The following is a 21,005-nucleotide window of genomic DNA, read 5'->3' on the forward strand; positions in this document are numbered from 1 at the left end:
TTGCCCAGGTGATAATGGCTTTAAAGGCATGAAGGGATTGTAGGGAACAGCTGAGGGTGGAAAAGGAGAATCCATTTGCAATGATGGATCCTAACAGTTTTGGAAATGCCAGGGCCAGATGACAGTCATCAGAAGCACCAGCCACAGTGAAATGGAGCAGGCTGAGATCTGAAAGGCAGGCTATGTATATGCTGCCAAGGGTGGGGCCAAAGAAATGATCCAAGCCTTTAAGTTAAACAACTAAGAGGATTGTGAATGAATCCCAGATATTGAACTTTGGGACTGTTTGCACTTGGAGCTTGGTTTTACCTTATACAGGTTATGGTTATGATATGTTCTCTCCCTCTTAAAGTAAAAAGGGTACTTTATTGTTGATATTGCAGGAAGACATTTGAGAGATTTTAATTTTTTATGAACAGTTTTTAAAAATATCTAAATTTATAAGACTATGGAACTGAGGTAATTAATTACAGAGATAAATTTTACTTAGTTCCTTGCATATGTTTTCAGGATAGAAACAAAGTTTGTCTATATACCAGATATACCTGGACAGGCTTCAAGTACTTCAGAGATCTGCAGAATATAGCATTTAAAATGTTGACTAAAAAGCTTATTATATCAGACAGAGACTCCTAGATCCTAGCAGTGACCCAAAGTCTCCAAAGATTACAGGGCACCACGATTTCTCTACCTGGATTATGGCAATCCTGACCACTGGGCAAGATGCCCTGATGAAACACCTGCCACGAGGACCCGGCCAGACTGTGGACAAGCAACAGGACACTGGAGAATCGACTGCACCCCGTTTGCCTAGACAAAGTAAGGTTGGTCTACCCCATGTCCCTCTTCCATAGAAAAAACTCTCCTCTTATAGGCCTGGCAGGCAAAGATTGATGCTGTTCTGATACTTCTGTCTGGGTATGGACTAGTCTCTATCATATTCTGCTAGATCCAGAAGCTGCTTGGTCTGCACTCAGGTATAATTTATCTTTCTTGGATCTCCGACAACATTGACGGCTAGGCTAACTATAACTCTGTCAGTTTAGCAGTATTGGACAACCAGATTAATATATATATATTATATACACATTACATACATATACATATATTAATATATACATATATTATGTATGTCTCTTGATAAAAAAGACAAGCAGGTTTGCCTTACTCATATGCTTCATAACAAGAGACAAACAGATTTCAAATATGATTTGAAAAGACTGCTCTCAATAATAGCTGCCTATATACCTGATAAACAATTAAATGTAAACCTAAAAGATGTATCTCATCAGGCCAAAGACATCTCTGTCCAATCTATACCTGGCTTGTGGGACAGAAGAAAAATGTACATGCTTTTAACTCAAATACATAGTTTTTGCTAGGACTCAAAAATATAAAAATGATGTAAAATTCATACAGGCTTCAAAGGATCAAAAAAGTCCTAAGACTTAAATCTATTTCTCATAGATCAAAAGGACTCCAGCCTAAATTTCCCCTACCTATCTATTCCTGAGGATGATGTCTCTCTCCCTCTCCTGTCTTGGGACTTCTCCCTTTCTCCAATTACTAAGATTTTGGGCCTAAAAGTTCCAATTATAATTTCCCCTTAAATTCCTAAATTTTAACTTGTCTCTAGTCTGTACCTGTTTCAGCAGGTTTCCACTTGACTGACACACCTACGAATCAGCTGCTGACTTCAACCTGTGAGCCATGGGTTTGCTAAAAAGCTGACATGGACCAATCCAGCCGACATGAATGCTCCTTGTCTGCAGCTGGGTCAAATCAGATGCTTCTGATAAGTGTCTTCTGGCATAAATGCCCTCCTTACCTTTGATTAGCCTTTTAGCCTTCCTGGGCCCTGACCATCAATCCCATTTCAGCTTGAAGCAGCTATAGAACAGAATAATCCCTGCCCCAAAAACAGGCTAAAAAGGCCAAGTCAAAGGCTTAAAAAATTATTATTTTTATATAAATCATTCAGAATTATAATCTGGCTCATATTTAGACACAGAAGAATCCAAGGTTTGATTCTGGTTATAACTTAAGGGGGGAAGGAAAGGTCCAGAAATATAGAAATATAAAATTGTAAACCTAAAAAAAACAAAAATAAAAGCTGACAGTCATCAGCTCTAAAGATTAACTTCTAACAGTGGCTCTCTGCTTACAGCCAGCTTCTCTATCAACAGCCAGGGGTTAACTTTTAGCCCCCTTGCCCCTGACAGCCAACAACTGCCCAGACCAAAGTTAACTTTAATAATTGTTCTACATGACTCCTAGCATGACTCCAATGCCTAATGCTTACTTTTGCTATAAAAAGAGGCTTGAAATCCACCCGTTCACCATAGCTTCAGAATCTAGAACCCTGGCTAACTGATAAGCTTTTGTGCCCCATGGCTATTTTCTTTCTCTTTCTTTCTTTTCTTTCTTTCTTTTCTTTCTTTCTTTCTTTCTTTCTTTCTTTCTTTCTTTCTTTCTTTCTTTCTTTCTTTCTTTCTTTCTCTCTCTCTTTCTCTCTTTCTCTCTTTCTCTTCCTCCCTCCCTCCTTCCCTCCTTCCTTTCTTTTTTCTGGAATAAAGTCTGCTTCTAGTTTAACACACTTTGGTGGTCTGTCCCCCCATTACTTCATGACCCCAGACCCAACACGTCCATTTCCCACCTTGCTGTTTTGGCTGTTCTCAGGGAATATGGATCCTCATGGCACTGCAGTGGTAAATGCAAGCTGGCTGTCTGACTGAGTTTATTTTATGGAAGAATTTTCCATGAGAGAAAAATAAAAATAAATTCTCCATAAGTGATCAGACCCTTTAGTGTCACATCATCCTTCTACCTGCACTCCCCACTTAGTGGCTTCTCTTCCTCTGCTTTGTCCTTAATGGCCCAGTAGCTAAGGTAAAGGAAACCACCCACTCTGGAGGAATATGGAGGTTAGTGTCTTGCTCTCCTGGGAATGTGGTACTTCTATTCCCCGTTTCCCACCACACTCAGCACAGGTGTAGTGTTTTCCTTTTATTTCCTGTTTTTGACCTCCAGCCTTGGTTGCACACAGGGTGTTGTTTCCTTCAGATTTCTGGGAGATGGATTCTGCTAGTGGGTTCTAGTTGAGACTACAGTCAGAGCTCTGGGACCCCAGTGTCTGAGCTGCTTCTCCAGCTACTGCTCCAGAGCTGACTCGGAGGGTATCATTCAGTCCCTCTGCTTTGGATTAAGTCCCACTTAGATCCATTCCTCACTTCCAAACTCAGATAGCAAGCTCATCCTTTAACATTATCTCTTTTCCAGTGCCACTAATCTAGCTGTGGCCTCTTCTATCTTTCACTTGAATGGTTTCAAATAGCCCCACAGAGCTCACCTAGCTACAACTCTAGGCCCCATGCTCAGCTAGAATACCTTTCTGAACTCTGACTCTATTAACAGTAATCTCATTTTCCCATAACATATATAATGTCCCTTTTAAAGAAGGATGGCCTGTGTGGGTTTGAATGAGAATGTCTCCATAAGGCTCTGGTATTTGAACACTTGGTCCATCGCTGGTGGTGCTGTTTGGGAGGTGTGGCCTTGCTGGAAGATGTACATCCTGGGGGTCCCAGTGCATGCTCTCTTTGCTTTGTGCTTGTGGTTCAAGATGTATGCTTTCAGATTTCTGTTCCTGCTGCCATGCTTCCCCAACATGAGAGACTCTTGCCCTTTGGAACCACAAGCCCAAATAAACTCTTTCTTTTGTTGTTCTGGGCATGCTCATTTATGCTCATTTATCACAGTGGCAGAAAAGCAGTTAACACAGCTCCAATCTACTTTTCCAGCTCTTGTTTCAGCATTCCCAGCTAACTGTTAATACTACAGGTTCCTTGATATGGTTACACTACCTCTTCACACGAGCTGTTTCCTCCCTCTTAAGCCCTCTCTGGACGTTTGCTCACTGCTCACCTCACAGCCTCAGCTAGTTAGCTTTCTTTCCTGATGAGAAGGATCTTTGAAACCAACCTCTCAGCAACCAGAGCACACCGGCCAAGTCTGCTGTCACAGTACGTCACTGTTCTGTAACCACACTGGCACAGCATGTTTCTTCTGAGTGCAGGGATGCATCTGTCATCACAGCACCCCAGTGCAGCTTAGCACGTGCTCTAGACTTTGGTAAACACTCCAAGGCTTTTTTAAAAAGGAAATCAAACCTAGGTACTCATTATTCTGTCTACACCTCTGCACATTTCTATAATCATTTTCATTCAGCTTGTTGGGCTTAAGTCACCTTATCCTTTATCTGCTTCGTGGCACTGGCCGAGAAAGGCAAGCACTACTGTCTGTGGATAGCTCTATTTTTAAATCTCAAATAACACAAACACTGAAGAACCTAAACGTATGTCTCAGCAGAGAAGTATTTTTATCACCTATTAACAAATTTGGGGAAGGAGAAAAATGTCATTTTCAAGAAAATTCAGTATATACTTCTAGCAACACAGAATTCCTACTTTTGATGATGGCGGTGGTGGTATGAAATACCAATAGCCTTGTCTTTTGAAAGGATCTGTCATGTTGCTGATGTACTCATTCTGAGCAGAAACTTCATGCCGGAGTTCAGCAATTTCCTCTAAAACATTTTCAATGCCTCCTTTATTATCTGTAAAGGAAAGCCATTCTATGAAGTTCATGCATTCATGAACTTCCTTTCTTTTCCAACACAGAAGAGAGACACCGTGAGTCAACAGGTTCTACCATGTCCCCAAAGCTGACTTTCAGCCTGCCCTTGGGTAATTACTTTTTGCTGAACACTGAGAGAACATCCTTTTGTACATCGATTATAAAGTAATCCACAGAAAACAAACAGATTTGTAAACATTATTTTTTTTAAATTACAGTCTACATGTTGTCTTTTTATAATCAAATCCCCTAACACCACATGGTCAAATGCTTTCTAAGATCTTTAAGTTGTCAAGTAAGCCATGACTCTCGAGGTCAGGCAAGGAACTGGCTCTTTCTGTTAAGTGCTTTTTTCTAAAGGCAGAAGAAGGCAGTTCAATTTGATAATTACAGAACCACCCAAATCAAAGCCAACAGTACTTTACCAGTCCCAGTGAGGTTTAGTACATCCCGAAGCCTTGTGATCTCAGCTCTTTGCTTCGCCATGGCCTCATTCAGCGTCTCCATCTCCAGCAGCTGTGAGGTTGCTCCTTTCGAACCTACATCTGCATTCTCCATCTCAATGCGAAACTATTAAAAAGCAGACATACCAAGTTACAGGAGCATTTACCCTGTAACGTAAGAATCCCTCAGTTTTCGTGCACTTTTTACAACGAGGACACCACCTTACCCTTTCGTTCTCATGGCACTGCAGAGCTGAGCTAAAGTGCTGCCTACGAGTGGACTTCCGTGTGCTGAGCAGTCACCACAGGGCCTAGTTTAGACACCCAGGAGCTCACAAGGAGGGCGGCTCCAGGAACCAACACCGACCTGCCCTCTCTCTGCAGAGTGTCTCTGGGTACCAACACTAACCTGCCCTCTCTCTGCAGAGTGTCTCTGGGTACCAACACTGACCTGCCCTCTCTCTGCAGAGTGTCTCTGGGTACCAACACTGACCTGCCCTCTCTCTGCAGAGTGTCTCTGGGTACCAACACTGACCTGCCCTCTCTCTGCAGAGTGTCTCTGGGTACCAACACCGACCTGCCTCTCTCTGCAGAGTGTCTCTGGGTACCAACACTGACCTGCCCTCTCTCTGCAGAGTGTCTCTGGGTACCAACACCGACCTGCCTCTCTCTGCAGAGTGTCTCTGGGTACCAACACTGACCTGGCCCTCTCTCTGCAGAGTGTCTCTGGGTACCAACACTGACCTGGCCCTCTCTCTGCAGAGTGTCTCTGGGTACCAACACCGACCTGCCTCTCTCTGCAGAGTGTCTCTGGGTACCAACACCGACCTGCCTCTCTCTGCAGAGTGTCTCTGGGTACCAACACTGACCTGGCCCTCTCTCTGCAGAGTGTCTCTGGGTACCAACACCGACCTGCCCTCTCTCTGCAGAGTGTCTCTGGGTACCAACACCGACCTGCCTCTCTCTGCAGAGTGTCTCTGGGTACCAACACTGACCTGGCCCTCTCTCTCCCTGAGAAGATGCTGTAGGAGCTCGATCTCGGCTTCAGCCCGGGTCAGGTCTCTGGCTGCTTGTGCGGCCTTTCTGCTGAACTTTTCTGCTTCCTGCAGCTCCTATTGGGACAGGACATGAGAAGGGCACGGCCATCATGATGGTCATCTTCAGTCGGTCTTCCTCTCAGAGTGACCCCTATGCCCCATCCTATTACCAGCCTTGCTTATTCCCGCACACGGGGTGCCAAGCCTGACCTGTCATGGGGCAAGAGGAGGGTTTTGCATGAAGAAAAGGACTTTCTCTTCATTATCCTACGGTCTCTCAAGACTGTCTTTCAGGGTTCTCTTCCTGTGATCTACTAGCTCAATCTCATTGAAATCTGTGTCATATTGAGCACCTTAACCACCACTCCAGCCACAGCACTAACCGCATGTAAGGTAATGGGTTTCATACACATACACAACATAACCATTTGGAGGCTCAGGATGAGCTTGGTGGTACACAGCTTTAATCTCAGAACTTGAAGCAGAGGCTGGTAGATCTCTGTAAGTTTCAGGACAGCCTGGTCTACATAGCCAGTTCCAGGACAGCCAGGGCTACATAGAGAGATCCTATTTCAAACAAACAAACAACCATAAAAAAGAAAAGAAAGACAAAACTTGAGGTTCAGAGGGACTGTATGGTGAGCTTTCAAAACTTCAATCCAAGCATGTACGGACAGTGACTTCTCTAAGGAGACTGCTAGCTTTTACTATTCATTTGATGGTTCCTTTCAGAACTCAGTACAATCTGGGGCCCAGATAGCCCCCATTATGGTATAAAATCACTGGGTCTTAAGAAAAGCAGAGTGTCGTCAGGTGGTGGCGGCACACACCTTTAATCCCAGCACTCAGGAGGATCTGAGTTTGAGGCCAGCCTGATCTACATGAGTGAGATCCAGGACAGGCACCAAAACTATACAGAGAAACCCTGTTTCAAAACACCAAATAAAGAAAAAAAGAAAAAAAAAAAAAAAAAAAAAAAAAAAGAAAAGCAGAGTATCACAGCAGTTTGTATACCAAAGTCTGCACCAAGGATCAATATGTATGCTGCTGCGTTTTTGAGACAGAGCTGGTGAAGACGTCCAGACTTTATGGACTAACCTCTGCTCGCTCCTGATTAATTCTCATGACGGTTCCATGCAGAGACTTGAGCTGGTCTTTGGCGATGGTGAGCTCAGCTGCAGCTAGTTTATCAGAAGCAGCCACAGCTTTCTTCAGACTCTTCAGCTCTTGATCTAGACCAAGGAACTGCTCCTGAGATTTGGCGTCTTCACGCCTCTTCTAAAGTAAGAGAATCATAGCTGAGAGGCAATAAATTAAGATATAAGCTCCAAGAGGGCCAGGAGCTGTTCCTTGCAACATGCCCATGTCTAGAATAATACCTGATGCATACTAGGCAAAAACTCTGTGTGTGTGTGTGTGTGTGTGTGTGTGTGTGTGTGTGTCCCTCTCAGTCCTTTGAGACAGAATCTTTCTTGGGGCTTGTGTTTCTCAGCTAGGCTGTAGCCAGCAAGTCCTAGCCATCCTCTTGTTTCAGCTTCCCTCACAGCTCTGACTGCAGGTGTATGGAGGAGTCCAGTCTGTTGTGAGGGTTGATGGTCTCTGGTCCTCATGATGGCCAGCACTGCTCCCAACAGCTGAATCATCTCTCCAGCTCCCCAAATACTTAAGATTTTTGAAATAACTCTTTTCTTAGTTAAGAATCTTGGACTGGAAAGATGGCTTAGAGGTCATGAGCACTGGATACTGTTCCAAAAGACCAAGGTTGGATTCCCGGAGCCCAGACAGCAGCTCACAGCCATCTGTAACTCAAGCTCCTGGGAATCCAACACCCTCTTCTGGCTTCAGTGGGTACCCGGAGCACATGTGGTGACAAAATACCCATACACATGAAAACAAATGAATAATATTGAAACAAGCAACCTTCCAAACCCAACCTTATTTCTAGGAACCATAGCAGATGGACAAAGCTTTCAAAGTAACTGTATCAGGCTTGAATATACGATAATGAAGACCATGACATTTTTGAGGCTATTGAATGGGACAGGGTCTTAGGTTTCAAAGACTTGGTCTTTAACAGTGGAGGTTGGGAGAGGAGGTTGGACTGACTACAGCCATTTCCCCATCTCACAGAGGGTGGATTGGTTGCTCTGTGGAATAGCGTCATGTGTAGAATGGAGAAAGTGGCTTGCTCAGCAGCTGAGCAGGAGAATGGCTAGAGGGAGATGAAAGTCAACAAGACTTGGCGACTGGAGGGTTCCTATGGGGTAAATCACTCACTGAGATGAAGAAGAGATGGCAGATGTGGAGAGGGACAGATCAAACAGCAAGATGGGAGGCGAGCTTACAGTGAAGAATGATGCCACGTGACATGTGACAGTGAGACTGTAGTGATATTACTGTGCTGGAGAAGGATATTCCACCTCCCCCAGGACCATGCAGACTGCAAGAAAGCAGTGATCTCAGTTTTGTCAGGGGAAATGAGCTAGGAGAAAAAGAAGAGGGACTTGAAGCTACTTCTTGGTGACAAAAAGACTTAGGAGCTGGCTGTGGACTTGAGGCTGGAAGAGATTGAAAAGCTGGAGGCCAGTGAACAGAAGCTCGAGAAGGCTGAAAAAGCATTAACATGAGGAGCTTAGGAAGACAACAGGCTTCAGTCTGTGGTTTCAGAAGTGCTGAGTGAGATTTCTGAGTGTGACTGTGGAGATGACATGGGGATGGGGAAGGGAGATGGACAAAAGCCATCAGAGAGGCCAGGGCATTGGAAAGGAGAGGAAGAGGATGGACCCAGGTGGCCAAAGTGTGTCTAAGGTGGCGAGCTTACCCGATTATCATTTGTTAAGTGTCACCTACATGGCCCTAAGGCGAGTTCTCCTATTTCCAAGTCTCTTGTTTCCCTGTATCAGGAGAGTCTCAGGCCCACAACTGAGTAACAAGCACCCAGCTGTGAGGTCAGCCTCAGCACGGTGCCAGCAGCAGAGAGCTGAATGGGTATTCTACCACTGACTCTGTCACCAGGGGCAGGACCTGAGAAGCAGGTCTCTTACTCTTCTAGGTTCCCCACCTTTTTCTCTAACTCCTGGAGTTGGGCCAGAATTCTTTCCTTTTCTTCATCTGCTTCCTGAAGCTGGAGGTCTGTAAGGCCTTGGATTTCTTCCATACTTTTTAGGTTTTCTTGCAAATAGTGAATTTCATTTTCTAATTGCTGGATTCTTGCATTATGTTGCCTTTTATCAAACTTAATCTGTGAGGAAATAAAATGAAGAACTTTTTCTTTTCTTTCTTTTTTTTTTTTTTTTTTTTTTTTTTTTTTTTTTTTTGGTTTTTCGAGACAGGGTTTCTCTGTGTAGCTTTGCGCCTTTCCTGGAGCTCACTTGGTAGCCCAGGCTGGCCTCGAACTCACAGAGATCCGCCTGGCTCTGCCTCCCGAGTGCTGGGATTAAAGGCGTGCGCCACCAACGCCCGGCTCTTTTTTTTTTGAGACAGGCTCTTGGTATACAGCCCAAGCCAACTTTGAACTTGTGACACCCCTACCTGCATCTTCCAAGTGATAAGATCACGGGCCTCGTGTGTGTGTGTGTGTGTGTGTGTGTGTGTGTGTGTGTATACACATAAAAACACATGTGACCAAACACATTAATAAACATATATGTAAGCATACAAACATATAAACATATAAATATATGTGTATTTTAAGCAAAATAAAAGTGTTATGGAACTATGGTTTCCTTACCAGGGAATATAAATATAACAAAATTTTATACTAAATAGCGACCATAGATGTCTTTATCTTGTTCTCTGGGATTTGAATGCTTGCCTCAATGTGAACATCAGTAGGTTAAAAAGAACTCAAGACTCTGGCACCACACTATACTTTAGCAATGTGGTATTATTTAATCTGTCCACTGTAAAGTATCTCTCATCTGCTTCAAAAACAAGGAAAGCACTAGTACAAAAAGGTCTGATTTTGGCATCAATAACCATACTCAGGACTGGATTTCAGTCACAGACTAGTTATGAGTGAAAATAACAAGGGTATGCTCAATCACACGCTGAAAACATCAACATTTGCTGAAGGTCACCCTCTGGCTGTCTCTGCCCTTTCTTACTCTGGCTTCAAGCGCTCTTTCGCAGGCCTGCCTGAACTCCTCTTGTCCATTTGCCAGTCTCTCTTGCTGGAGAACCATTTCTTCATGGAGTTTCCTCTCTCTAACTTGTGCTTCCTCTTTTTCCCACTGGGATTGTGCAAGGATTTCACTGAATTGTTTCTGTAGACCAGCGAGACTTTTCCCCAAGATATCTGAAGGACTATGGATTCTAAGGAGAAAAAACAAGAAGGTATAAATGTGACATTTAATTTGATGCAAACATGTCAAGATTAAGAGTAGGAAGTACTGTGCAAAGGGACTGTTGTCAATTGCAGCATTTTGCTCAAGACCTCCTAAGAGCAAATCACTGTATCAAATCACTGTGGCCACTCTGAAGACACAGGCTAAGAACACATGTCCACAAATTTGAGGTTATCCTGTTTTGTACTCATTCTCTACTGAAAATGCATACTCTTCTATCGGATGAACTTTCAAGAAAGATTCTTAAACAAATACCTTTATGCTGTTATTAGAATGAAGCAATCCTGCATCACTGTCTTTCAGAAACATCAGTTAGCACTACAAAGACTGAGGACGGGGAGCTCATGGCTGGTCTCAGGCACAGCTCTGAGGTGGGAAGGCTCACTCTAACTTGGGGGTCCTGCTTCTCCTTACCTCATTTCTCCAGCTCCTAGTTTCAACTTTCTCCTTAGCTCATCTACACGAGCTGCCACTTCTTCTGGATGAATCAGACCATCAACCACATGGTTGAGGTGGTTCTGGAAATCTTTTAGCTGCTGCTTTAATAGGCTGTTGTCATCCTGTGTGTAGGGGGGAAATGGAGAAGATGTGCTATCTGCCAACAGATTCATTACTAACAGATGCAAGAGCATATCTTGACCACAGAATGAAATTCATATGGTGCCTCTGTCAAATAAAAAGAATTGTTAAAATGTCCCCACAATATAAAGAAAAATGTTGTAAATCCTAAGAGATAGATGAGTGCTAGTCCCTTGAATGCCTGTAATACCCTAGGGATTACTCTATTTCAAATCCAGGGCAGCACCACTAGTTACAAGGAGGATCTAAAGTGGCAAATGCATTTTAAGTGCCCACGGCATCTAGGTCTGATCTGTACCCTCCCTCCCAGTACCCTGAACCACAGTGTCCTCCCCCACTTTATGGGTTTTCAACTGTTCTCTCCTGATACTGTGTGGAGGCAAGGAGACCCAGCTCCCGGAGTAGCCAGGCTACCAGGGTAATACCTCTATAGTGCACCCAGACGCCATGTTTTTTACAGTCTTGTGTTTTTGAATGTCATCATGTTTCCAATAAGTAACAACAGATGGCCAACATTTTATTATAAAATAAGCTTTATGTTAAGGTAACTTTTCCTTACTAGACTAAATACACATATTCTAAGCACATTTAAGGATAGTTGGGCCATAGTATGATATTCAGCTTAGGCATAGTAAATGTATTTTCAAGTTATTTCCCATTTGTAGTGGGTTTGTCAGGACATAACCCTATCATAAATCAAGGACCTCTCTATAGCCTAATCTTGGCCCTACGGGATCTGACTCAAGACCAGCCAACCCACTGAGAGCCTATCTTCATAGTTTAAAGCTGGATATAATACATATAAAGTCTGTACAAGAGTTGGACCTGAAACAATACATAAACTCAGGACTAGGGTTCAGGTTGTGTTAAATATGATACACAGAGAATTAGGAAAAAGAAATAAATATGAGAGCTATTGAGCCCCTAAAAGAGTGATCAATAATTTTGATTCTCAGCAAATTATGTGTTGACAGTTTCCTTCTAGATTAAAATATTCCATCCTGTAGGGAAGTACCTTAAGCAGGAATGTAAACAGCTCAAAATAGCTTCATGAACTCCCTGAAACTGACCAGATTCACTAGGCCCCTCCCCGCCAGAGTAAGCAATAGAAGCTGAGAAAACCTCTCAGCCAAGTAAGTTGGGCTGCAAAGAAGACTGAGACCAGAGCAGCTGTCTAGGAATAGTAGAAACCAGCTAAGCTGCCGGGAAGAGGTGTAGACGAGTCACTTAGGAAGGACACTCTCCAACCTGCTGAGCTGCCTGCAGGCTGTGCAGTGTGCTCCAGGTTCCCAGCTTCTGTAAGCTGTCACCTGTGTGCAGGTGGGCATTAGTGATGCAGCTGTCTGAGTCATTTCTGCTCCTGTAAGGGACCCCTCACTCACATTCCTGTAAGGAACCCCTCACCCACATTCCAGTAAGTGACTCCTCACCCACATTCCTGTGTTAACACCAATAAACATCCATTGGTTCACCAAGTTGGACTTTGGTGGTATGCATACTTTGGTTTGTCTACTCATCCTATCAAATTGACATTTGAGAAAGATAAAGGTAGAGGGTAAAAGCTATACTCTCCATCAGGAGGCTAGAAGGCCAAGTAGGATCTAATCCTAACCAAGGCAAACCATGATAAGGCCAGGTTGTAAAGTGGACTTCAGTTTATACTTTAGAGAAAGGCCCCTGAAGACTTGATTTTAGTTCTTTCCAGTAAGAGATTAATATTAAGAAATATTAAGTATTTCTAGGTGAAAATACACTGGGCTTTTCTTTTCTTTTTGAGACAAGGTTTCACTATGTAGTCCTATTGTTCTGGAACTCATTACATATAGACCAGGCTGGTCCAGAACTCACAGAGATCTACCTGCCTCTGCCTCCAGACTTGAATTTTTCTTTAAAATATTTCAAAGAAAAAGAACTCAATGAAACAATATTAATAACTGTATAAAACAGGGCTGGAGAGATGGCTCAGCAGTTAAGCACACTGGCTGCTCTTCCAGAGGACCTGGTTTCAAGTCCCAGTACCCACATAGCAACTTACAATTGTGTGTAACCCCAGTTCCAGGGGATCTGACACCCTCATACAGACACACATTTAGGCAAAACATCAATGTACATTTTAAAAAAAATTGTAGCCAGGTGGTGGTGGCGCACACCTTTAATCCCAGCACTCGGGAGGCAGAGCCAGGCGGATCTCTGTGAGTTGAGGCCAGCCTGGGCTACAGAGTGAGTTCCAGGAAAGGCGCCAAAGCTACACAAAGAAACCCTGTCTCGGAAAATAAACAAAACAAAACAAAACAAAACAAAAACAAACAAACAAAAAAAAATCCAACCACCAATAGGTTAAAAAAATTGTATAAAACAGGCAATGGATTAAAAAGTCATGGGGTTATTTTGTTTTTGTGATCATCTTAAACTTTCATACTAAAAATAAAAATTAATCCAGTAAAGACTGCAAGCAAACACACACACACACACACACACACACACACACACACCCCACACACAGATGAAAAACTGATTATATTTTTAATTGCATCTTTACTGAGAAGACTGTGAGAACTGGTTTTAATTAGGAGAGAGACATTTCAATGGAGAGGGTGCACCGATCGAGCAGTCTTAGCTCGGCCTGCTGACAGTTCCTAGGAAGCAGGCAAGGAGCTGCTTTCACAGAGGAGAGTTTACAGGTCCTGGTTAATCCGGTTAATGAAAAGCAGCGTTAGGAAGACGCAGAGGCTCTGGTGCGACTCCTCCAGAGTTCATTCTCACCTAACAGTTCACGCTGCGTAGTGCATGTTAGAGCAGGCTGTTAACCCTGAGTAAGTCACCACAGCTCTGGGTGCTCAGGTCTTTACCTGCAGCTTTGTAAGCTGTGTGCGGAGCTTGTTGTTCTCCTGTTGCTTCTCTTCCGAGGACTGGGCTTTGCCCAGGACATCCCTGAGGGACTCTCTTTCCTTCTCCAGTTCTGTCTGAAGCACAGACTGCTCTAGCTGGTGTCAGAGGAAGCAACGGTATCAAAGTGAAAAATGGTCACAGTTGATGATCCCAAACGCATAGGTATGTTTACATGTGCACACACACCATGGCTACAGCTGTACATTAATACTCTGAAGTTAAAACCCGAGGTCACTTTCCACATGTCACTCTGACTACATGTGAGGAATTCACATCAGAATTAGCTCAGCCTGGATAGACCATCAGAATCTTCAGGGCAGTCTCCAATACCAATCTTTAAAAGCAAACTGTGGTCCTCAAACACCGGTATCAAAATAATTTCATATTTATTAAAAGTGAGGGGATGGAGAGATGGCTCAGCTGACTGCTCTTCCAGAAGTCCCAGGTTCAATTCCCAGCACCCACATGGTGGCTCACCACCATCTGTAACCTCAGGTCCAAGCATTAGACACGTCTGGCCTTCACAGGTACCAGGAATGCATGTGGTGCACAGACAGCCAAGGAAGCAGCACGTGAGGCCTGGTTTGTAATCCTGGCACTTGGAAGGCTGAGGCAGGAGGAGTGAGAGGGCGGCCTGGGGCGACAAAATGAGAACTTGGAGAGAGGGGGAGAGACAGACAGACAGACAGAAGAAAGAAAGAGGGGGAGGGCTGGAGAGATGGCTCAGCGTTTAAGAGCACTGGCTGTTCTTCCAGAGGTCCTGAGTTCAATTCCCAGCAACCACATGGTGGTTCACAATATCCATAATGAGATCTGGTGCCTTCTTCTGGCCTGCAAGTATGCATGTAAGCAGAACACTGTATACATATAAATAAATACATACATAAATACATAAATAAATAAAATTAAATTAAAAAAAGAAAGAGGGGGAGAAGGGGTGGAGAGAGGGGGCAGATAAAAAGAAGTAGGGAAGGAGGGAAGAAGGGAGGGAGGGAAGAAGGAAAGAGAAAAGGAAGGAAGAACAAAACAAAAGAGCAGACGGCCAGACCCCATCTCAGATCGACAGGTCAGAACATCTATGGACTCTGCATCTCACAAGCTTCACAAATGGTTTCATGTAACTACAGTATAACAACACGAAAGACCAGAGCCTCCATGCTCTGTATTTTCTACATGGTCTGAAGCCCAATCCTGGTGGTTAAGGGTAGAGAACTGCTTTCAATGACAAGTGGACATCAAGATCTTCTAACAGTTTTGTCAAGACTTAACCAAAAATCAAAGCAGAAGTACAAAAGATAGCATCGTTCAGACTAGTTAGGGTGGACTTGAAAAAAAGTTTAAAGAAATGGCATTTAGAAATTTTATTTACTATTATTTTTTTTAAAAAAAGTATTCACTTGTATTTTATTTTCCCCAACCTGCTGTTTTCTGTTACTCTGATCCTGCCAAGGGTCTTGTAAAACTTAAAGCTCTTGAAAATGCAATCCTAATTCTTAGCAAGATGCTAACCTTTGGAGAGTGAAGAACAGATCGTTAACCACTACAGTACAAGTCCTATTCTCAGTTCCTTTCCTAATCACAGGACACTCTCAGCATGTGTCTTTATGCTTTATTTATTATTTTATGTGTCTACGTGTTTGCTGGCATGGATGTCTGTAGACTATATGCATATCTGGCACTTGCAGAGGTCAGAAGAGAGCATCTAATTCCCTGGAACTGGAGTTATAACTGGAGTTATAATTGGTTGTGATCTACCATGTGGGTGCTGAGAATCCATTCTGGTCCTTTGTTAATGTTCTTAAACGCTGAGCTATCTTTTCAGCTCCCCAAACTGTATCTTCTTTTTCTTTCTTTCTTTTTTTATTTCTTGAGTTAGGGTTTCTCTATGTAGCCCTGGCTGTCCTGGAACTAGCTCTGTAGACTAGACTGGCCTCGAACCCAGAGATTTGCCTGCCTCTGCCACCATCACCCAGCCCAAACTGTATTTTTTGCTCTGATAAATACTATGCACAGCTGACCTCCCTCTACCTTCTTATATTAAATTTACCCTCTTTCCTCACTCTTCTTTTGCCCTTAGGTCTGAAGATCCTTCTGCAAGGTCACTCACCCCTCCCTTCCCTGTCCCTTTCACTCCTGACCCTCCCTGTGCCCACAGCCTACCCACTCACCCTCCAGGTCACAGCTGAGACTTCATTTCTAAAGGGTGGTCACCTCTTTCTCTCTCTCACCTGTTTCATGTGCTGGACTATCAACTCCCCAAGACAGGTCCTCAGAGGCAAATGAATACTTATTGGATGAATATTGTTTTCTCTAATTTGCAAGTATAACCAAGAAATGGATCTTTCAACCAACCATAAAAGGAAACAGCAAACTAAAATCTAATATTAACTTAAAAAGAAGGTCTTCGAGCTATTCTGAGAAAGGAAAACTAGGATTTTTATCAAATCTAACTATCTAACTACCAAGGGCTTTAATGGCCATTATCTCCTTTATCTCACCATCTCCTATCTAACAGAGGAACAGGCTGGGGGGCTCAGAGCCCTGAAATGATGTGCCCACATTTAACATAGGGGTAATGTTTGAATTCAGAATGCCAGACTCCCAAAATATACTCTCTGACATGTTCCACCAATTCATATCCATTATATTAAAAATATTTACTATTAGATTACGCCAGGTGTGGTGGCTCATGCCTGTAATCCGAGCACTACAAAGCTGAGAAAGGGTGATTTCCATGAATCCCAGGCCAGCCTAGGCTACACTACATAGTGAGATGCTATCACAGGCTGCTTAGTCTATACTTGGCATATGCTCCACTTACCTGAGTGAGTCTTTTGAGTTTCTCCAGCTCCTCCTTGAGCTGGCTGGCTTCAGCATCCTTTAGTCTTAGCTGAGTCTCCAGCTCAGCTTCGTAGGCACTGAGATCTCCTTGGGCTTGCTGTAGGGATGCATTCATCTCACGCTGCTCCCGGAGGGCACTTTCTAGCTCTATAAGTTCCTGCAAAGATGCAGCATGTTTAAATGTAGCATGTTTAAATGTATGATCACCTGCAAGTCATTGTAACTAACCTGTGCACCCAATGCTGGCCAACTGCTACTGCCTGGCACAGAAAGATTTATGAACAGCAGGATGGAGTGTCATGCTGGCATATCCAAGTCCTAAAAATTCACCAAGTTACCAACATGCTGTTTCCAAGTAACTATTTGAATGACACTCTACTCTGCAAGCATATGAGAAAGACAGGAGTGGGGAAAGTGTACAAAAAAAGAGAATAACTAAGTGTAAGGCCTGTTCTTCCCTGGACCTTGTGTTTCATTACCTTCCCAACAGGCCTGGAAGGCAGCTCACGGTTTGTAGGAAAGCAACTGGAGAACCATCTCAGTGACCACATCACCGTGGTGCTAGAAAAAGGAGGTGCGTTATGGACCTAGATCTCTGACGTCAAAGTCCACACTTTTCTAAGTAAACCATAGTGTGAGCACGGAAGGACTGGCATTCTTAAGATGGCAGTGACTGAGCAGAGTGCTGCCAACAGCCAAGTGTTAGCCACCGAAGAAAGGAGAACCCTTTCAAAACTGGATTCCTCCACTGACACGCCTTCGGATGCTAGTGCGCAACTTGGGCCTATTTATTTGGGTGTGGAAGAATTAGCTTAAACCACTGTGAATAACTGCAGTTATTGCACGTATTCCACAAAGGATTAACATCCAAAAATACAAAGAATTCTTGCAAATCATTAACAAAAGAAAGATGGTCCAATACAAAAGAAAAAAATGGTCAAAGAATATCATTAGGAATCCATTAGGCTGAGGAAATCTGAACTTCAAAGAACAAATGAAGGGTGTGTAACCTCTCCAGTACTCAGGGAAAATGAAGTTAAAAGAAGATACTATTTAATATGGAGCATAGAGGAACAAAGTAAACTGTAGTGGGCAGCCATTCCAGCTTTGATCTGGAAGTTCCAAACCCCACTGAGGCTTCGGTAACTGTCACGCCTACAAGGCGGGGCCGAGAGAGGACCCTGAAGACCTGAGATCTGGATGCACCAGCCTCTCTTGGTTCCTGGACTCTGGATGCTGGAGGTAGACCGAGCAGAGTTCTCCAGAGAACACTGCTGGGCGGCGCTTCACCTTTCCCAGGCCCTGTTACCTATCGCTTCACTTGTGAGTTATCCCACAAAATAAACCTCCCTTTTAACTATGTGGAGTGGCCTTAATAATTTCACCAGTAGTAAACCAGCACAAGGAACCCATCAAGCACAAGTACAGAAGGGAGAGCAATCCAAAGCTTCGCCTGCCTAGACCGCGCAGGCACTCATGCACACATGCAGGCACATGCGCATGTGCCCCCATACCCACACCACATCCACATCACTATACAAGACATTTTTGGGGTAGGTAGGAAAATCTGAAGGTAGTTTAACCGTTAGATGACCCCAAGGAAGTGCCCTCAGTTTTCCTAGGTGTAAGAATGGCATTCACTGTAGTGATGTCAGAAACTAACAATAGTGACACGAAAGTATGATGTTTGAAACCTTATGAGCAGGAATAAAGCGTATATATTTATAAAATCCAAACCAAAATATGTATTACTCTAAGTAGGCTCAGAGATATTTAACCACTCTTTCAATGTTCCTGCAAATGTGAAAATTTTCATAATACAAAGTTTGGAGGAAGACACTTTTTAAAATTCAGCAAATTGACAAATAATTACACTTCCTGCTGGTGTGGTGATACACACCTACAATCCCAGCACTCAGGTAGTAGAGGCAGGAGAGTCACAAGTTCAAGGCCAGCCTGAGCTACATATTAAGTTTTTTTTTTTTTTTTAAATTTTGAGACAGGGTTTCTCTGTGTAGCCTTGGAACTCACTCTGTAGCTCAGGCTGGCCTCAAACTCAGAGATCTGCCTGCCTCTGCCTCTCAAGTACAGTGATTAAAGGCATGCAGCACCACCACCCAGCTGTAGCAAGATTTTATCTGAAAAAGAGAACTGAGACAGCACAGAGAAATTCTCAAAGTGATGAGGATGGGCAACAAATGAAAGGTCTAACTTACAACCTTACGTCTACCAGCTATAAAACGATGTCAGTTACCAAGTAGTAACAGTAAGATGAACCATGTTATTCCTATAATTTTACTGCATACACCCAACATAAACATTTTATAGATCACTTTGAGCAGATACAATTTCATAATCTTTAGTTGTTTGGCAACCTTTGAGAGACAGAAACAAAGCTAGCATAATCTTTCTAGGTAAAGAAAGAATAACGCTTCCAAGTATACAGAATAAGAAATAGTAGTTGTCATTGTCCTCAACTTGAAAACACACACACCGAAGAACCACTAATCCTTTTGTGACTTACAGTGGCACTGTGTCTAACTAAATTTGGACAGCACTTACTTGCGAAGTGCAAACAAACAGGAAGAAAGAAATCATACCTTCCTCATATTTTCTGCATCCATGGCAACTATTTCCAGTTCATCCCTCTCCTGCTTGACGTCCGTCAGTCTCTGCAGCAATGTCTCTTTCTCACCCTGCAGCTTCCTGCATTCATTCTGAGCCTGAGTTGCCTGGCCTTTGATGGTCCCCAGGTACTCTTGCAACCCACTGATGACACCTTCTAAATCCTTCTTCAGAGCTTCATTTGCTGCTATCTGGCCTGTGCAAGGTTAAAACAGAGGGGGTAATATGTATTTTAGAAGTGCTTTGTTTCCTTAGTGATTGGTTTTTAGCCCAGAGTGAAATTCTAAGTTTCTTATTTACTTTATTTTTCAAGATAGGATAATTTATTTCCTATAATATTATGCATGTATACAATAAAATAAGCATATTAATGACAAACATTTACAGAATGCCTAATACTATAAAAATTTAATTTCTGCTAAAATAATAAAAAAGGTATAATAAAACTATGAATTCTTGCTGAATATACAACAAGACCACTCAATAAATGAGACTAACACCAATTTCAGACTGGCAGCATAAATATATACCCTGAAGAGTTATAAAGAAAGTTCAAACAAAGTGATATGTGGTATGGCGGTTGGAGAAATGGCCCATCAGTTAGGAGCAACTGGCTCCTGTCATGGCAGCTCACAACTGGCTGTTAACTTCAGTCCCAAGGGATATGACGATCTCTTCTACATTCCATGGGCACCACATGCACATGGTACACAGACATACATGCAGGCAAAATGTACACATACATTTCTGTGTAAGGATTTTAAAAATATATGCTGATACATGCTATTTTGCAGAATACTTTAAAAACTTGTCTCCACAGCTACTTCTCAAGATATACACAGGTTTAAGGTGGCACACAGTGGCAATCAGGGGTAGAATCATGCTGTACACTAAGTGCAGGCTCTCATTACTACCCCACTATTCTGAGAGTGTTCCCATTTAAAACTGCCTTGCAAATGTGGACCCAGACTTCTTTCCACACACTTTCTGTAACTAGACAAGGAGTCTCCTAACGTCAACCGGCTCCTGAAAGGATTTCACGCCACAGAAGATAATCAACAACCAGCTCTTCCTCATCATACTGACTTCATGCTTACCAGTCGTCAATGTAACAAACAATAATAGTACAAAATACTTTAAATTTTATCAAACATTCTGGATAAATTCAGCAAAATTTCCCTATCAGACATTAGTACTAATACCCAGACTGTATCCAGCCAAGTCCCAGATTGTCTGTCTGAGTAACTTCTGCTAACACTAAGACCATTCACTTAAATCACACTTCAATCTCACCATCAGTAAGCTGTTGTTCAAGATCCTTGATCTCTTCAGTCTCTTTGGCAATTCTAGAAAGGATCTCATCCAAGCGGCTCTCCAGCTGTGTGTACTGCTTGTTCATAATGTCAAGATGCTGTTCTTTACCCCTTTTCTGGGCTTTCATGTGGGACTGAATTTAGGGGAAAAAAATCAATACAACCTAAGTTTTTAAAACTCTTAAAAAATAATCTTTAGCAACATTTTAAAAGGAAGGATAGAAAATAAAATGTGGCGATTGCATCTGCTTGAGTTAGGCCCTGTAGTATTTTCATGTAAGTGGTTCTTGTTAAACC

At 43.0% G+C, this 21,005-nt stretch overlaps 1 protein-coding gene across 17 annotated transcripts in view; it reads right to left on the reverse strand.

Moving 5' to 3' along the window:
• Positions 1–21,005, reverse strand: part of Cntrl (centriolin) — an 89,011-nt gene that overhangs the window by 35,779 nt on the left and 32,227 nt on the right. For 14 of the 17 annotated variants that reach the window (XR_013050391.1, XR_013050390.1, XR_013050389.1 and 11 more), the window contains 11 exons: positions 20,689–20,842; positions 19,371–19,591; positions 16,751–16,927; positions 13,890–14,024; positions 10,876–11,021; positions 10,222–10,429; positions 9,177–9,356; positions 7,214–7,393; positions 6,074–6,190; positions 5,061–5,205; positions 4,467–4,615 (listed from right to left, as the gene is read on the reverse strand). Coding sequence is in view for 14 of the 17 variants with exons in the window: in XM_076568804.1 (XP_076424919.1) it covers positions 4,467–4,615; positions 5,061–5,205; positions 6,074–6,190; positions 7,214–7,393; positions 9,177–9,356; positions 10,222–10,429; positions 10,876–11,021; positions 13,890–14,024; positions 16,751–16,927; positions 19,371–19,591; positions 20,689–20,842 (1,812 nt within the window). In the remaining 3 variants the exon portion in view is untranslated. The remainder of the gene's footprint in view (positions 1–4,466; positions 4,616–5,060; positions 5,206–6,073; positions 6,191–7,213; positions 7,394–9,176; positions 9,357–10,221; positions 10,430–10,875; positions 11,022–13,889; positions 14,025–16,750; positions 16,928–19,370; positions 19,592–20,688; positions 20,843–21,005) is intronic. The other 3 variants (XM_076568802.1, XM_076568798.1, XM_076568805.1) reach the window with 2 other exon arrangements.

Source organism: Peromyscus maniculatus, chromosome 4 (genome assembly GCF_049852395.1).
Source record: "Peromyscus maniculatus bairdii isolate BWxNUB_F1_BW_parent chromosome 4, HU_Pman_BW_mat_3.1, whole genome shotgun sequence".
Taxonomy (NCBI): Eukaryota; Metazoa; Chordata; class Mammalia; order Rodentia; family Cricetidae; genus Peromyscus; species Peromyscus maniculatus.